Genomic DNA, 17,418 nt, shown 5'->3' on the forward strand with positions numbered 1-17,418 from the left:
AAAACTAAAATGGATATAAGTAGTTAAGTGTAATAGTGTTGTATTTTAAATAAAGATACGTTAATCACAAACTCTTAGTAGTGCCCAATATAGCCGAGCTATTAGCAAATCCCATGAAATACGTAAATCTAAGTCCTAAGGTTTGTTTATCTTTTTTCCTACTTCCATTGGAATAGGCTATAGGGACGTCCGGCCGTTAAAACAGTCGAAAGTACATGATTATCGCCAGCACAGGCAATTACTAAAAGAGTTTTTATTGTATTGCATTGACGTATGAATAGAATGTGTCAGTTAGGCGGTACCAAAAATCGTAATGGTGAGTGTATTATAACTTCTCTGAATAACACCTCGCCTTGCCTCCACTGATAACAGGATGGCTGGTAAATTTTTTCATTATCAAAATTGCGATTCAACCGGGAAATGCTGCTAGCATTCTTGCCACCATTCCACGCGGTCTTGATTTATACAGTAGCCATATTTAGTTATATATTATACTTGTATGTTAATAAGGCTTTCATTATAAACTTGTATGTACGAGGACTCGTAGTGACGTCATATCGACAATTTTGGGGTGGTAGACACTCCATACGCAACTTTGATTTATAAATTAATTTTATTAAACAAACTTCAAAAAATCAATGTTGTATATACGGAGAGCCATAGTGACGTCATATTGACAGTTCCAGGAATCGAGCATTCGAGAAGCAGCAGCGCCAAAACTTTTCGCATTAGAAAAGTTTGTCGGACTCATCGCAAAAAAGGTCGTCACAAAGTTTTATATTTATATGTGTCAAAGCGATTTTAGTTCCTTGTGCTGGGGACTATTATATAGAATATAATATAATAGAAAAGTGCTGTATTATAAATAGATAAACATTTGTCAAGAACTGTTTGTAGTGTATAATAGCAGAATAATCAGCAAATCGCTTGAAATATACAAATCTATGTATAATTATCTTTAGTCCTTTTGATATATTGTATAATTGCTATTTTTTTTGAAAGGATTCATACGTTGACTGAATTCATGTTAACCAATGAATACGTACAACTATTTTGGCACCGATTTTTATGATTTACATATACAATAATGTAGTTTTTATTGGTTTACAATACGTTACATATACTAAAGAGTTACCCTTAAACTACGAGACTCCACATTTTAGTGGCGTATGACTTCTCAATCAATGCTTACTTTTGTAAGACTTATATTGATATAATAAAATTTATACTTAATATAACAAAAGTGTATGCATGTTTGCGTGTGTGTGGGTACAAGTGTGTATTTGACACGTACAAAGATATTTTCCTGTTTCTTCATAATTTAAATCAATTAAGTACTGTAAATATATTCTCGTTTTAATAATCAACAATATAGCCTTAAACTATAATAGTTTTTTTTTCGTTTTGTAACTGTTTAGTCTTGTGGGGTTAAAATACCCTTAGAAGCAGACAGAGGTTGATCTCTTTCAAACCAATTATTTCACCAATGGCCTTTACTTATATTATTAAAATATATAAATAGAGAATCGCACTACAAAAGAACTAAAACAACCGAGCCAACTCTATTATGTAGGTGTGCGTGACGCTTGACACGCGCCGAACGTCATACTTTACTAGTGTGCGTGTACTTAGTAGCCAACTGTTAAGGTGATTTCAGACGGTTCATTCGAGTGAATGTTCTTTTGAGTGAATGATTCATTTTTCTATCATTCCATGTTCACACGGCTTAGCTGGAATGACGTAAAAAAGAACATTCATCCGCAGTTTCTTTCAATATGGCGTCGAATGAAGTCGTGTCTCTTGGAATAGGATTAATTTATGATCATTTGATCAAGGAGCTAAAAAAAAAGATTAAGAATAATGCGTTCGAGACAAAATGGCCAAATCCGAGTGAACGTTCACTCTGTGTTCAGACTGTTCATTTTTCGTTCATTCGGAGTGGGAATGAAAGATGCCAAATGAACCGATCCCACGTCGTTGGATCAGTTCACTAATGAATTCATTCGGCACTTTTGTTTCACTTTGTGTTTAGACGTGTCACTTTGAGTGAAAGACGCAAAATGAACAAAATATGAACCGTCTGATTCCACCTTTAGCTAAAACTTTGTTCGACGGGTTCTCAGCTATGTCAGTCTACACTATACATATAAATAATCAAAGGGTCTTAAAATGTCTCTTGTACCTAAAACTACAACATGACAAATACTGAAATACGCCTTTGGAATGACTATAAGTATAACACAAAATGATAAAAAATCCCTTTGGAACTAGTCTAAATTTGAATTATTATTTTAACCAATCAAATGTTTTTTAATTATAGTACTTACATTTATCATGTCGAATTTCTCCGGTTCTAATCTGAAAAAAAAAGGATTAATTTTAAGTATGTACTGAAACAAACACACGCACAAATTCGCATATAACACGCAACGCGTATCTGTAACGCGCAACATTATCCTTCATTCCTACTATATGAAGTCAATTTAAATAGAAATCATAGTATTGCCAGACATGTAGCCGAAAGTCAACGAGTACATCTTAACCGATGATTACGGGTTCAAACACAGGAACCACTGAATTTTCATGTGCTTAAGGCGTTTATAGTTCATCTCGAGCTTGGTGATAAATGAAAACATCGTAAGGAATGCTCTGTCTAATTTCAAAGATATTCTGCCACGTGAGTATAAACATTGGTGCAGCGTGGTGGAGTATCCAAGAAGTTCTCCTTAAAGAGGTCACATACGTTCCATGAGGATATCTTCTACAAAATTTCATCCTTGTTCGGCAAATCTGTTGAGACTGTGCATTGTATGTCAGACATCTTTTGATGATGTAGGTAGGACGAACAAATGGGCGACCAGATGGTAAGTAGTCATCAAATATTAACCATTCCTTACATCACCAATGCGCCAACCTTGGGAACTAAGATGTTATGTCCCTTGTGCCTGTAGTTACAGCTCAGCCTTCAAAGCACACACACTAAATATTGTTGATGATTGAGTGATAACCTAACCTACTCAGACAGCACAAGGTCCTACCAAGTAAACATTACAAAATTTTATTTAGTTAATTAATAAAACACGCCTTTATCAACATATCTTTAACAATTATCAAAATCAAACTTTACGTTAGTCAAGTAGGCTTTTACGGGCACTTTTTATTAATGTCATATTTGGTATGAATTCAATAAAATCTTCTTTATGCATCATGAATCATGGCAGTTTTTGGATGAATCGCGTTCAGATAGACAGACAGACGCAGTGAGAAGTCTATTTTATACTATGTAGTAATTATCAATATTCTTACCTATATACAGAGTGGTCATAATATATACTTATTCTTAACGGCTGGTCGATACTTCTCTTCTTAACTTTATGTGGAGCTTCTATATGAACACCCCGTATAACCTAAAACAAAAAAAAAAACAAAAATTAATACATTGGATATTGAAACACAAGAAATGTCCCACTTATGGGAAACAGCCCTTTGATAAGACTGGGAGCATTTTTGACTTCTCCAGTGGAGTTTGGGGGCTTATAACGCCGGCTCAATATCACTGTGAAAGCAGGACATTAATACACGATCAAGTGTGAGAAGGATGCAAGATTGTATGACCTATGTCAAATGCTTGCTTGCTTATATAAATTAATTAGGAATTTTAGTTCCAAATTCAAAATATTTTATTCAATATAGAACGACAGCAACGGTTTGTTATCCAGAATAACCCCCTATTGATCGACTTAAAAAGGACTCTAACAATTCTGATGTAACTTTACGTTACGTTTTATTACTTGAGAAGTATCTATTTAATTATTTCTTAATTTGGAGGATTACTTTTCGATTGATTTCATTTAAATTAGAAATGTGTTAATGGGATTTACTGAGGTCGCCAGAAAACCAATGGATCGCTTGCTCCTCCGATACAACAGAAAATACTCTGACGTAAGATGTTGACGGAAAAAGCGGTTTTTTTTAATAAATAGAGAAATTCAAGAGGAATGTTTACATGAATAATACATGCATAATATAGTAGAGAAACACTGATAATTTTAGAGGTTTCTGAAGTGATGTCGTAAATAAATATTTTTTGCGCTTACATTGCAAACTCTGGCTGAACCCTACGAGATAGATCAATATAATGTACTACAGTATTGTATACCTTATAAAGGACTTCAAAAATGTCCGCGATAGTATATGTCTATCCCTTAGGGATAACCCACAACAACTATTTTTTATCCTTTACCTTTTACGAGCACTCAATACGCACTCAGCACTCAGCGCCAAAACTTATCCAAAAATTTGAGAAAATTGTACTCGACGATGGTCGATTAAAAAAAAAACAACTCTCCGAAAAGGTTGGAGTATCCCATACAACCGCTTTCAAATTCCTGCATGATGATCTTGGCGTGACTAAGGTCAGCGCAAGATGGGTGCCGAGAATGCTCACGCCGCCGCAAAAACAATAGCGCGTAGTATTCACGTGCATTCTTGGACCTCTGCAACGGAGACAAGGATGGTGTATTGAGTCGAATTATTACTGGAGACGAAACTTGGGATCATCATTATTAACCTAAGTCGAAACAAGACTCAATGCAGTGGCAAAAAAAGAGCACAACACCTCCCAAGATGTCATAGTCAGCTCGGAAACTCATGGCAACGGTTTTTTGGGACTCTGAAGGAATATTATCGATCGATTATAAAAATGAAGGTGTTGCTATAAACGGGGAATACTAATCTTTGATAAGACATTTTGAATCACCCACCCTACAGTCCAGACCTGGCCCCGAGTGATCACTACCTATTTCCAAAAATGAAAGAAGAGCTACGGAGCAAGAAATTTACCACCGATGATGAAGTCAACGATGCAGTTTCGGCGTATTTTGATGACAATGACAAAACATATTTTTATGAGGTTATAAATAAATTAATTTAAATATTTGAAAAATGTATCCGTCTTGCAGGGAAAAGGAAGAATATATATATTTTAATTTCTCCACCATATGCCCTATTCCGCGAACACAAAAACCGCTCCATCGTAGATCGATACAGCCCTTTACAGCATGTAATTTAAACGAATATTTTCGAAGATATTACGGATTTGAAACGCAGGGACATAGCGGTTTGTATTGTCTAACGACTGAAAAACTGTGAACGTTTTAAGACATTCTGTAGTATATTTAGTATCAGCATTGCACCCGTACGAGCCGGACCGGATCGCTAGTAATATAATAAGGGCATATCTAGTCGATTTGTTTCATTACCAAGTATTAAACGGATCTTAATGTATCTGTAACGGAGATAGAATGACATCAGTTCTGTTCCGCAACTCTTCAATCGTCTAGAACATTCCATCGCTTAACAACAGGAAGCCATTTTGCATCATTAGGAATTCTTGGATTATCTGATAATGTACTTAAATGATCTTGTCGCGAGAAAAAGATGTTCGTCCATTAAAGTAACGGAGCGATGATCAAGAAGTAAAAAGTAATTTAACAGCATTTCCCACTGCTGGGCTAAGGCCTCTTCTCCTGGAGAAGAAGATTTGGAGTTTATTCCACCACGCTCCAATGCGGATTGGTCGACACAATGAAACTAGATACATGCAGGTTTCCTCACGATGTTTTCCTTCACCGAGCACGAGATGAATTATAACAAATTAAGCACATGAAAATTCAGTGGTGCCTGGGTTTGATCCTGCAATCATCGGTTAAGATGCACGAGTTCTAACCGCTGACCCATCTCGACTTAAAGATACTATTGTAATTATTCAATATGAAGTAAATACTTATTAAATTATCATTGCGTTGTCAACACGTTCATGTAAAAATTATAATACACTGTAAATAATTAGATATACATATTTAACTCAAAAATAAATGAATTTGAAATCACTTTACGTAATATATTTAAACCTTAACTGTTTAGTTGCTTCTTATACGTTCCGTTTTTATTTTTATTTTTAATATAAGTTGTCATTTATCTGTATTTAGTGGAAAGTCGTTTGATTTTAGTTTTTTTTACATTTGTTTTTTACTAAAAAGTGTTATTATAATTGTTTGTTTCCCAAATAAATAAATAATTCACGAGTAAGATACGAAGATACTGAGTTTCTTACCGGTTCTTGTAGAAACTAAATTCCGAACCGGGCGTAAGCTACGCCCTACGCATTTAGTATAGTTTGTTAAATGACGATTCAAAAGTGCTTGTAAAAGCCTACTTGAATAAAGTATTTTTAGGAGAAAAAAAAACTTATGAATTTACAAAAGAAGGCAAACCCTTGGTTTATATTTATTAAAAATACAAAATTATTACAAATTAACCAAACAATCAACCGTCAATTTTAATACAAAAATGATTAAAACTTTCGTCATGAAACGACGTCTATACGTTACGAAAGCCGAGGAGCAAAAGTCCCTTGAGCTTTTTTTTTCTGAAGGATGTGGTGCTGTTGGCCCTACTGGCTTTTAGAGAAAGATAAAACGCGCCGAGAAGAAAGGGACGGAGAGCGTTATGGACGAGAAACTCACTCTGCTATTTCAGTCTGAGTTCAACGTCGGAGGGGGAGAATTGGTGTTCCAAGTGAGTTATACGAGACTCATATTTAAGTTGAACAGGTTTCAAGGTCGTTGAGGCTCTTAAACCTCTCTTCAAGATCAGTACTTATTGTCATTGTAAGATAATCAATCAAATCTGTCTTTAAGAGGAGGCATTGCTGTCATTGTAAGTTCGACAAAATTCAAGGTCGTTGAGGCTCTTAATCCTCTCTTTAAGAGGGGGTTTTACTGTTATTATAAGTGCCCCTTGAGCGGGTAGGCAACTATTTTTATAGTTGCCGTTGTATGACGTCACGGCAACATATTCAAATTATTGCAGTATGCTGATAATATATTTTAAGAAGTATTTTAAGAATTCTTGAATATAATATAGCGTTGTATATTTCATACCTCCAGTGGGTGATCAGCTTGATATTAAATTACCTATTGATGTTCGTAGCTGTTATGACGCTACATTAACGGTTACAGAGTTATATTCCCCGTTGATGTAATTTACTAATTTGAGACGAATGCTTGTATAACATAAGTTTTTTACTCTTCAATTAATCTTAATCTATAAATGATTATTTTAATAATACGATTTTAATGTAACTTGACATAAAAAAATACAAATATTTATGTATGTGCTAGTATAATATAGTACTAAGTATCTTATCCGATACGCAGGTTTCCTACACGATCCCGATTGATCGATTAGAAAACTCACAGATATAAGTACAGCAAGACTAGTTTTTTTTAGTAATTTTCAACTAAATTAATAAATAAATCTTATTATTCATTAAAAGAACTTCTTTTTAGAAAAACATGCCAGGATTCAGACTCGGCTTCCATCACAGGACAGTAATTATTGTAAAAAACAGCATTGTAAATATGTTTATTTGAAAAGAGCAACTATGCGAGTTTCTTGCCGTTTCTTCTCGCTGGAGGCTGCTTTCCGAAACGGTGGTATTTAAATATCGACGATTCAAAAACGCTTCATTGTGAAGTTTACTTGAATAAATTGATTTTGATTTGATACACGATCCCGTAGAAAAAATAAATTCAAACACACAACAAAATCCCTTTCGTTACGACTAGTCAAAGTCTAGGCGCGTTACGTGCAATGTGTCTTTTCAGTCTTGACGGCGTCCAAAACCGAGGTCCTTAAATAGGCTCCCATAATCTGACTAGAGAATTTTACCCTCCCCAGTGGCGCTGTAACTCTGGTCTCTGACATTACGACTAACAGTAAGAACCACACATTCATCATATACTAGCGACCCGCCCCGGCTTCGCACGGGTGCAATGCTGATACTAAATATACTACAGAATGTCATACAACGTTCACAGTTTTTCAGTTGTTAGACAATACAAACCGCTATGTCCTTGCGTTTTAAATCTGTAATATCTTCGAAAATATTCATTTAAATTACATGCTGTGAAGGGCAATATTGATCTATATTAAATGCACAATGTATTTAAGTACTTAATTGGATAAGGATTGATGCTGTATTGCATAAAATCGCTTCGAAAATAAGCCATTATTTCTCGTAAAAAGTAAAGGATAAAAAATGATTATTGTGGGTTATCCTTAAGAGATAGACGTATACCATCGCCGACTTTTTTTGTAGAACTTTTTAAGGTGTACAGTACTGTAGTACATTATTTCGATCTATCTTGTTCGGTTAGCCAGCGTTTGCAATGTAAGCGCAAAAAATGTGTTCATTTACGACATCAAATTAGAAACCTATAAAATTATGAGTATTTCTCTACTATATTGTGCATGTATTATACATATAAACCTTCCTCTTGAATCAATCTATCTATTAAAGAAAACCGCATCAAAACCCGTTGCGTAATTTTAAAGATCTAAGTTGTTTTATACTATGTAAGGATAATGATTCTACCGCCAAATAGTATTGCTGTGTTTCGGTGAGTGAACTAGTGTAACTTCAGCCTATTCCAATGGAAGAATAACTCAACTATATTGTGCACTACTAAGAGTTTATGATTAACATATCTTTATTTATAATACAATATCATTGGACTTAACCAATTATTTCCACTTTAATTTTACTTCCAAAATTCCGATAACAGTTTCGTCGACGTCCAAAATGCAATTTCGCAAATCCATAGTGAATATCATAAGATCAATCAAGCTCTCGACCAATGATGTCGCGACAATTTGCTGTCAAATGTTGTTTATTTGGCTTTTCTCCTCTTATGGTTGGAATGGAGTATAAAGGCATAAAGGTTATACGCATATACATCTCAGTTCCTAAGGTTGATGACGCACGGCGACGTAAAGAAGGTTTAATATATCTTACAGTTTTAATGTCTATGGTGTTGGTCATCATATACACATAAAAAATATAAAGACTACTTATATCCACTTTAATTTTACTTCCAAAGTTCTGATAACAATTTAACCGTCATTCAAAACGCTGTTCACGAATCCGCAACGACCACAGATTGAAAAAACGAAACGTCATTATGATGACGTTTTTTAATCTAACTTTAATTTTTATTTTTTATTGATAACACTACACCTCGTCAAAAGTAAACGTCGTAATGATAACAAAACGATTATTTTTTTTTTTTTTTTGAACAGTTCTCGGTCGGAATGTAAATTAAGTACAGTATAAAAATGTCATAAAAAATTTTACGATTGAAAAAATGTTATTCGAATTACAAATTTCGATTTATTTGTCGTTTTTTACAGGTAAGTTACGTTTTTGTTTACGAAACACGTTATTGCTTAAATGTTTTTTTTAGTTGCGTCAAAAATTTTATTTATTGTACAAAAAAAAAGATTTAGTTCTATTCATATGAACGGCCATGCTTATTTAGGGTGAAGCTGTGGAGCGCAGATACTTATAATACTAGCATCCCATCCCGACTTCACAGGGCACGTTTTTATATACAACTTTTAGATATAAGAACAAACATTTTTTTGTTTCGGCTATGAAATTCGAAATTCTCGGCTTTTCTCCAATATAATCTATTCCAACTATACGAGGAGAAAAGCCAAAAAAACAACACTTGACAGCAAATTGACGCGATATCATTGGTCGAGAGCTTGATTGATCTATGGTATTCACTATGGATTTACGATTGGCGTTTGAACGTCGACGAAACTGTTATCGGAATTTTAAAAGTTTAATTAAAGTGGACATAAGTAGTTAAGTGTAATAGTGTCGTATTATTGACGGGCTCCGTGGTCGAGTAGTGTGTACACCGTTTTTCATGGGTACATCACCCCGAGGTCCCGGGTTCGATTCCCGGCCGAGTCGATGTAGAAAAAGTTCATAGTTTTCTATGTTGCCTCGGGTCTGGGTGTTTATGGTACCGTCGTGACTTCTGATTTTCCATAACACAAGTGCTTTAGCTACTAACATTCGGATCAAAGTAATGTATGTGATGTTGTCCAATATTTATTTATTTATTATTATTATAAATAAAGATATGTTAATCATAAACTCTTAGTAGTGCACAATGTAGCTGAGTTTTTAGCAAATCGCATGAAATATGTAAATCTAAGGTTTGTTTATCTTTATTTTTACTTCGATTGGAATAGGCTGTATAATATGCATTACACATATAAACCTTCCTCTTGAATCACTGTTTACTGAAAAAAAAAAAAACTCATTCATATACCTACGCTGCACAGTTTAATTTTATTAGTATTTCCTAGCTCTCATTCTCAAGTGTGTAAGATAAGGAACTTCGTTCGAAAAATAAGGACCGTTTTACAATTTCATTATTGTTTATAAAAAGTTCATTTTAAATTATTTTTAAACTGTTGATAAAAAAATATCTAATGACTATTTTTAATATCATAATATTTCACTACACAACAAATATTTTATGACGATGCTCAATAAATTACAAATTTTTTTTTTTCGAATGCTTGTAAGTACGTACCGATGTTGAACTTTTTTGCAAATGTGTTTATCCGTAGTACTAGTAACTTAAATAAATTACATTTATATGGCAACATTCGAGCTATATTGAACCTTAAAAAAACGTATAGTAACTATTTGAAATTATTATTTGTTAATAGTTAAGGTCTTAATAATAATTATTATAGTTAAGAAGAAGATCAAGGTTTTAAGTGTAAATTATTTACTCAAATTCGATTTAAACGAAATCACGAAGCGATGGTATCTTAACATTTAATTCATTTTGTAAAAGTATAACTTCAAAGAACTTGGGAGAGCCTATTTGAATTGTGTATAAATATATATTGGTTCGAATTTGAAAAACACGTCTCATAGAATTGTATTCAAATAAGTATCACCCGTCACCATGTAAATCAGCCAGATCAAAGTACTCTCTTTAGAGGGAAGCTTTGGTGGTAAATCCACCACGAGGCTCCAAGGGCGAGTTCTCATACATCACATATATATATACGTCAACCCATTTGCGTAGGTATCACCCACTCATCAGATTTTCTACCACGAAGCAATACTTAGCATTGTTCTGTTCCGGTTTGAAGGGTGAGTGAGTACCTACACAAGGGACATAACATCTTAGATCCCAATGTCGGTATGGGCGAAGGCAAATGGTTAATTTTTGTTCCAATGTCTATGGTGACCGTCAGCCCGTCCGCATCCCTATGCCATAAAAAGTGGATCAAATTCACGTAATACGTCTTCAATTATATCTTTCCCAAAAAGACTTGACTGAGTCGTAACTGGGATTCAATGTTATTCTTAACGGTTACGATACGTTGTCGATTCTGTTTCGAACCGCAACTGGTTGTGTTAGTTGAATAGTAAAACTGATCGCCAAAGAATACCTTTCAATTAGATCGAGCCCAAGTGTAATCTGGTAACCATACATTTCGTCAAGATTTTTTGCTCCCAAACGCATTTTGAAGTCACAATCTTGTTAATTGTCATTTATGTCCTTTAATTTGACTTGCAAAGTCACTATAACAACTTCGACGACATTCAAAACGGCATCTGTGAATCCACAACGAACACCACTGTATCCGCTCTTCCTTTTTTTATCTCGCCGGAACAAGGCCTTTATGCGTTTCCACCACGAGTGGTTACGTGGGACTCGTAGACGCTAATTCTGTCGGAATACCCACTAAAAAACCAGCGGTACTCACTCCGTCTCTTCAAGGCTTCACGGGATCGCCAGCGCATGCTACTGTGTGCCGTTTGAACATATGTGTGCCCTCAAGCTAGTGGCAGTGCCCTTGACGCTAATGACACCATACCCGCCCCCTATATTTCCAATAAAATAATATCAATTCACATAATTGCAGATACGCAAGCTTCCCAGAATTTGCGGCTGAAAATAGATTACAGACAACGAAAAGATAAACGGACGGACGTCAGCGTATTGAATATTACATCTGTTGTTACGTCTCTATGCGAGTTCGAAGGAAATTTACAAAGTATGCAGGCGATCTGGAGTCTCGACTATGTCTAGTTCAATAGATACATATCCCATTCCGAATCCAAGGCGTAAACGTAAACATAAACAGACGTCAGATTTACGTATTCCATATGTTTTCTAATAGCTCTGCTGTGTTATGCACTACGACGGATGCAATGCTGATACTAAATATACAGAACGTCTTACAACGTTCACAGTTTTTCAGTCATTAGACAACACAAACCGCTATGTCCCTGCGTTTTAAATCTCTAATATCTTCGAAAATATTCATTTAAATTACATACTAAAAACGGCCATATTGATCTATATTAAATGCACAATGTATTTAATGTACTTAGTTGGATAAGGATTAATATTGTATTGCTTAAAATCGCTTCGAAAATGAGCCATTATTTCTCGTAAAAAGTAAAGGAGAAAAAAATGTTTATTGTGTGTTATTCCTAAGAGATAGAATTATACCATCGCGGATTTTTTTTTGAAGACCTTTTTAAGGTGTACAATACTGTAGTACATTATATTGATCTATCTCGTAGGGTTCAGCCAGCGTTTGCAATGTAAGCTTGCACAAAGCCCTACCACCAAGTAAGTTTAGTGGCGTACCCACGCTACTCTCAATGCTGGTTGATATACGTGTAGCAAATTTTAACCTGACACATGCAGGTTTCCTCACGATGTTTTCCAGCACGATATGAATTATAAATAGAAATGAAGTACGTTGTACTTTTATGAGTTGTGGCCCGCGACTTCGCTTGCAATTTAGGTGTCGGTCAGGTGTTAGGGAAAAATAAGCCCATATACTTCCTTCCTTTCATCAAATTCGGTTTTGTGGTTTGAAAGAGCAACAGACAGACGGAAGAGTTACTTTCGCATTTATAATATTAGTATGGATATTTTATCCTCGGTTAAGACGTATTCCAAGTACTGGCGCATCTCCGCTGGCTATTTACAAGAAAAACAAACATTTCAAATCAAAACAAAATTCTTCGAAACATTTATAAATGTAAATCTATTTAAATTCACAGATAACACTGAAACTATTATGAATAATGTTTTAAAAACAAACGAAATGGAACCATTACTTCGCAAAGACAAAACATTCGCAGACGCAAATAATCCAATTTATCAAATCGAAACAATTTCCAATGAAAACAATCAAAATACAATAGATAAACATAGAATTAAGAATAAACTCGATAATTTTGCGATGTTCAGAAAGAAAACACATTACTCTACGCCAAATTTCGATCATCCAATAGCACGTGAACATTTTGAACCGAATTTTTACGCAAAAGACGTTACCGACGACAAAGATTCACGTAAATCATACGCTGCGAAACCTAACGAGATGTTCGATGAAAATTCCGATGTATTTAAAGAATTGATCAAACAAAAGAAATTGATTGAAAGATTATCAATCACTCTGTTACGTGATGATAAAAACACAGGAATACAGCGAGAAGAGTTCGATTTCCAAAGCATACTCGATTCGGTTGAAGCGAAGAAAAACAGGACGACAAGTTCGACCACAACGACGACGACGACGACGAAATTGCCGACATTGTTGACGTTGATCGATGAAACTGAAGTTAGGAAGGCTTTGAAGGACGATCCGTTCGTTAAGAGGATCTTGAAATTGGCGCATAAGAAACGATTGAATTATATTGAAAATATGGGTTGAGTTCAATAAACATTTGCTTTAATGCTTTATTTATTGGAACGAAATTCTTTTACGCTGCTTACAGTAGAGTGAACTGGCTGACATCGTGACGTAGGGAGAAAGCGTTGTACCAAGCTACCTTTTTCTCTTTCTCTCTTGTTGAGTCTGTCTCTTTCTATTTGGTTTTATATAATATCAGTTGAACCCGCGGCTTCATCAGGTCATTAACATTAGCAGCCTGTAAATTTCCCACTGCTGTGCTAAGGCCTCCTCTCCCTTTGAGGGGAAGGTTTGGAGCACATTCCACCACACATGTGGTAGAATTTCTTTGAAATTGGACACATGCAGGTTTCCTCACGATGTTTTCCTTCACCGCCGAGCACGAGAAGAATTATAAACACAAATTAAGCACATGAAAATTCTGTGGTGCCGGGGTTTGAACCCGAAATCATCGGTTAATATGCACATATAAAGTTATTCTTAGTGGTAGGGCTCTGTGCAAGCCCGTCTGGTTAGGTACTCACTCATCAGATATTCTACCGCGAAACAACAGTAACCAGTATTGTGTTGTTCCGGTTTGAAGGACGAGAGTAACAGGCACAAGGTATATAACATCTTAGTTCCCAAGGTTGTTGGCGCATTGGCGGTGTAGGGAATGGTTAATATTTCTTACAGCGCCATTGTCTATGGGCTGTGGTTACCACTTACCATCAGGTGGGCCATACACTCGTCCGCCAATATATGCCATAAAAAAATACATAACAAAATTCGAAAAATGAGATATTCTGAGAAGCATCTTCATAATTCTTGGTGACGATATCATTCTAATTAAAGAGGGCGTAAAATGGCGGTAGTTAAGCTATATTACGCAAGATGGCGTTTATAAGACATTTAATCACAGTATTTTTAATTTTGTTTCCATAGATCTTAAATGAATCAAGCGTTATTATGCCCTCTCCAGGCGACCTTTCCTCTCTGATTTTATTTTTTGTCATTGTTTTAATTCACACGTGATTGTTAATAGCAATTTAATTTAATCAAATTTTTCACTCAATTTATTTCACGAAGTTAATTTATTTAATTACGTTATTTAATACTTATAACGACACATTGCAATTATCATTATTTTCTGTATCCATCTGTGGCTGCCGAGCGATCGTGGGTAGGCGGGCGAGGAGAATTAAAACCACGTGTTCGAAGGTTTTACAGTATAACAGTAATACAATCAGCGCTTTTGATATTATAATAAAATAACGACGCTCCACCAGGCACGTCTTGCTTACGACAAATGCAAATGCATTACACAGAAGAGCCTGAAGTTGCGTCAGAGTGAAGAAACGTCAAACCGCACTACATCCAATGTTACTGTCAAAAATGTCATTATTACTTTTTTTCGTCACAGAATATACATCGAAACTAACTTCGCCCAAACAACGTTAGAAGACACATCTCGTTTGTTTTTTCTTCATAACAATTTCATAAGAAAGGAAGGAGTCTCTAATGATTCAAAAAAAGGCCTACTCTACACACATCGACCTTGAATGGCGATTTTAAATCAAACCACAGATTACACAACGGAGTATAAAGAATTAATGGGAAGTTGTATTACGCAAGCGTGTGTAGTTCCTTCGCTTAACATTCTCGACTAATTTCTTAATACATGTGAAATTTCTCACCGTGAGAATGTGTATCGTACAGCCGAGATAAATTTATGAAATATGAGAATATTTCATATGACAACAATATATTTCGTTAATTTTTTTTTTTTAATATTTGTCAGCTGTTCCACGCGACTCTGCGTTGCATTCGATAACTAGATTGAACGACTGGAGTCTGTTTCTCTCTCGCGCCCAAACCACGTGACCGTATGCCTTTATGTCTCGTAAAAAGTAAAGGATAAAAAATTATTTTCGGTTGTCCCTAAGAGATAGACATATACCGTGGCGGACATTTTTGTAGACCTTTGTAAGATGTACTATACTGTAGTACATTATTTAGATCCATCTCGTATGGTTCAGAGGGCGTGTGCAAAATGAGCGGGAAAAAAAAGAAACCTCTAAAATTATCAGTGTTTCTCTACTATATTGTGCATGTATTATACATATAAACCTTCCTCTTGAATCAATCTATCTATTAAAAAAAACCGCATCGAAATCCGTTATGTAATTTTAAAGATCTAAGCATACACAGTTACAGACAGACAGCGGGAAGCGACTTTGTTTTGTACTGTAGTGATACCCTATAGCAGTTAGGGTAGGTATAATGTCTCTTTCTACCAGTATTTTTTCTTATTATGGAGCATTAGTTTCATAGATTACCCCCTACATACAAACAAACAAATTTAACCTCTTTATGATATTAGTAAATTTAGCTCTAACATACAAAATATAAATAAAATAAAGAGCCGAGATGGCCCAGTGGTTAGAAAGCGTACATCTTAACCGATGATTTTGGGTTCAAGCCCAGGGAAGCACCACTGAATTTTCATATGCTTAATTTGTGTTTATAATTCATCTCGTGCTCGGCGATGGAGGAAAACATCGTGAGGAAACCTGCATGTGTCTAATTTCAACGAAATTCTGCCACATGTGGTAGAATATGCTCCAAACCTTCTCCTCAAAGGGAGAAGAGGCCTTAGCCCAGCAGTGGGAAATTTACAAGCTGTTAATTTAATGTATTGTAAAAAATACAAAATATATAAACATACTGGTAATATAAAAAATATTCCATTTTGTAATCTTAGATTCTGTGATGAAAACAAAAAGTTTTAACCAAATAGTTTACATATAACTTGAACTGGTTGATTGTGTTTTGTAACTTAGCTTTGAACTTTAAATCTAAGCTTGATCTTGGTTGCGTAATCTCAATAAAGTTCATCCATTTCATTTAAGTTGATTCGAATTTTAAAAGATCGGTACAGTTTAGATCTTATACCAATAATAATTTGTACAATTTCTGAAAAAACGTGTTAGAGAGGCCATTGCAGTAACTGCCATTGCAGTTCGCCAAACACTCCTGAAAACTCTCCCCATGTGACATCTTAGTTCTCAAGGTTCCCAGTCATTTAGCGACACACGAAATCTCTAAACACAAATAAATATATATATATACTTACTGATTAATCACGAAATCTCAGAAACTATAACACATAGAAACCTGAAATTTGGCAGGAAGATTCCTTATCACAATAGACACAGGTAAACATCCGCTAAGGATTTTACCTCTAAGGGACGACCTCCGTGGTCGAGTAGTGTGTACACCGGTTTTCATGGGTACGCCACTCCGAGGTCCCGGGTTCGATTCCCGGCCGAGTCGATGTAGAAAAAGTTCATTAGTTTTCTATGTTGTCTTGGGTCTGGGTGTTTGTGGTACCGTCGTTACTTCTGATTTTCCATAACACAAGAGCTTTAGCTACTTACATTGGGATCAGAGTAATGTATGTGATGTTGTCCAATATTTATTATTTATTTATTAAGGGAGTAAAATGGGGATTGGAAGTTTGTTTTATAAATTTCGCGCGGGTAAAGCCGCAGGTTCGTCTAGTGTTTAATATTTCCTACAGTGCCAATGTTTATGATGGCGACCACTATCAGGTGAACTGTCTGCTTTACCGCATCCAGCTTAAATCGCTTCTCTTTCCCTCCCTTTTCTCTGTCTCGTTTTATTATATAACATTTAAACTTCTTATATTTGCTACTAAGTTTATTTTATTGTGGTTGTTGTTTAATACAGATACATAGCAAAATAAACTTCGTTCCAACCGGGTGTTCAACGACACCTCAGGTTTTTACAGCCTCACACGTTTTAAATTTAAAC

The 17,418-nt window shown here is 35.2% G+C and overlaps 1 protein-coding gene across 2 annotated transcripts in view; it reads right to left on the bottom strand.

Annotated features, from left to right (window-relative positions):
• The window catches only part of Invadolysin (invadolysin), an 87,188-nt gene that overhangs the window by 37,527 nt on the left and 32,243 nt on the right, over positions 1–17,418 (bottom strand). For both annotated transcript variants that reach the window (XM_026627316.2, XM_026627314.2), the window contains exons 2-3: positions 3,307–3,407; positions 2,328–2,358 (exon numbers count right to left, since the gene is read on the bottom strand). In XM_026627316.2, coding sequence (XP_026483101.2) covers positions 2,328–2,358; positions 3,307–3,407 — 132 coding nt within the window. The remainder of the gene's footprint in view (positions 1–2,327; positions 2,359–3,306; positions 3,408–17,418) is intronic.

The sequence above is a fragment of the Vanessa tameamea genome, chromosome 31 (assembly GCF_037043105.1).
Source record: "Vanessa tameamea isolate UH-Manoa-2023 chromosome 31, ilVanTame1 primary haplotype, whole genome shotgun sequence".
Taxonomy (NCBI): domain Eukaryota; kingdom Metazoa; phylum Arthropoda; class Insecta; order Lepidoptera; family Nymphalidae; genus Vanessa; species Vanessa tameamea.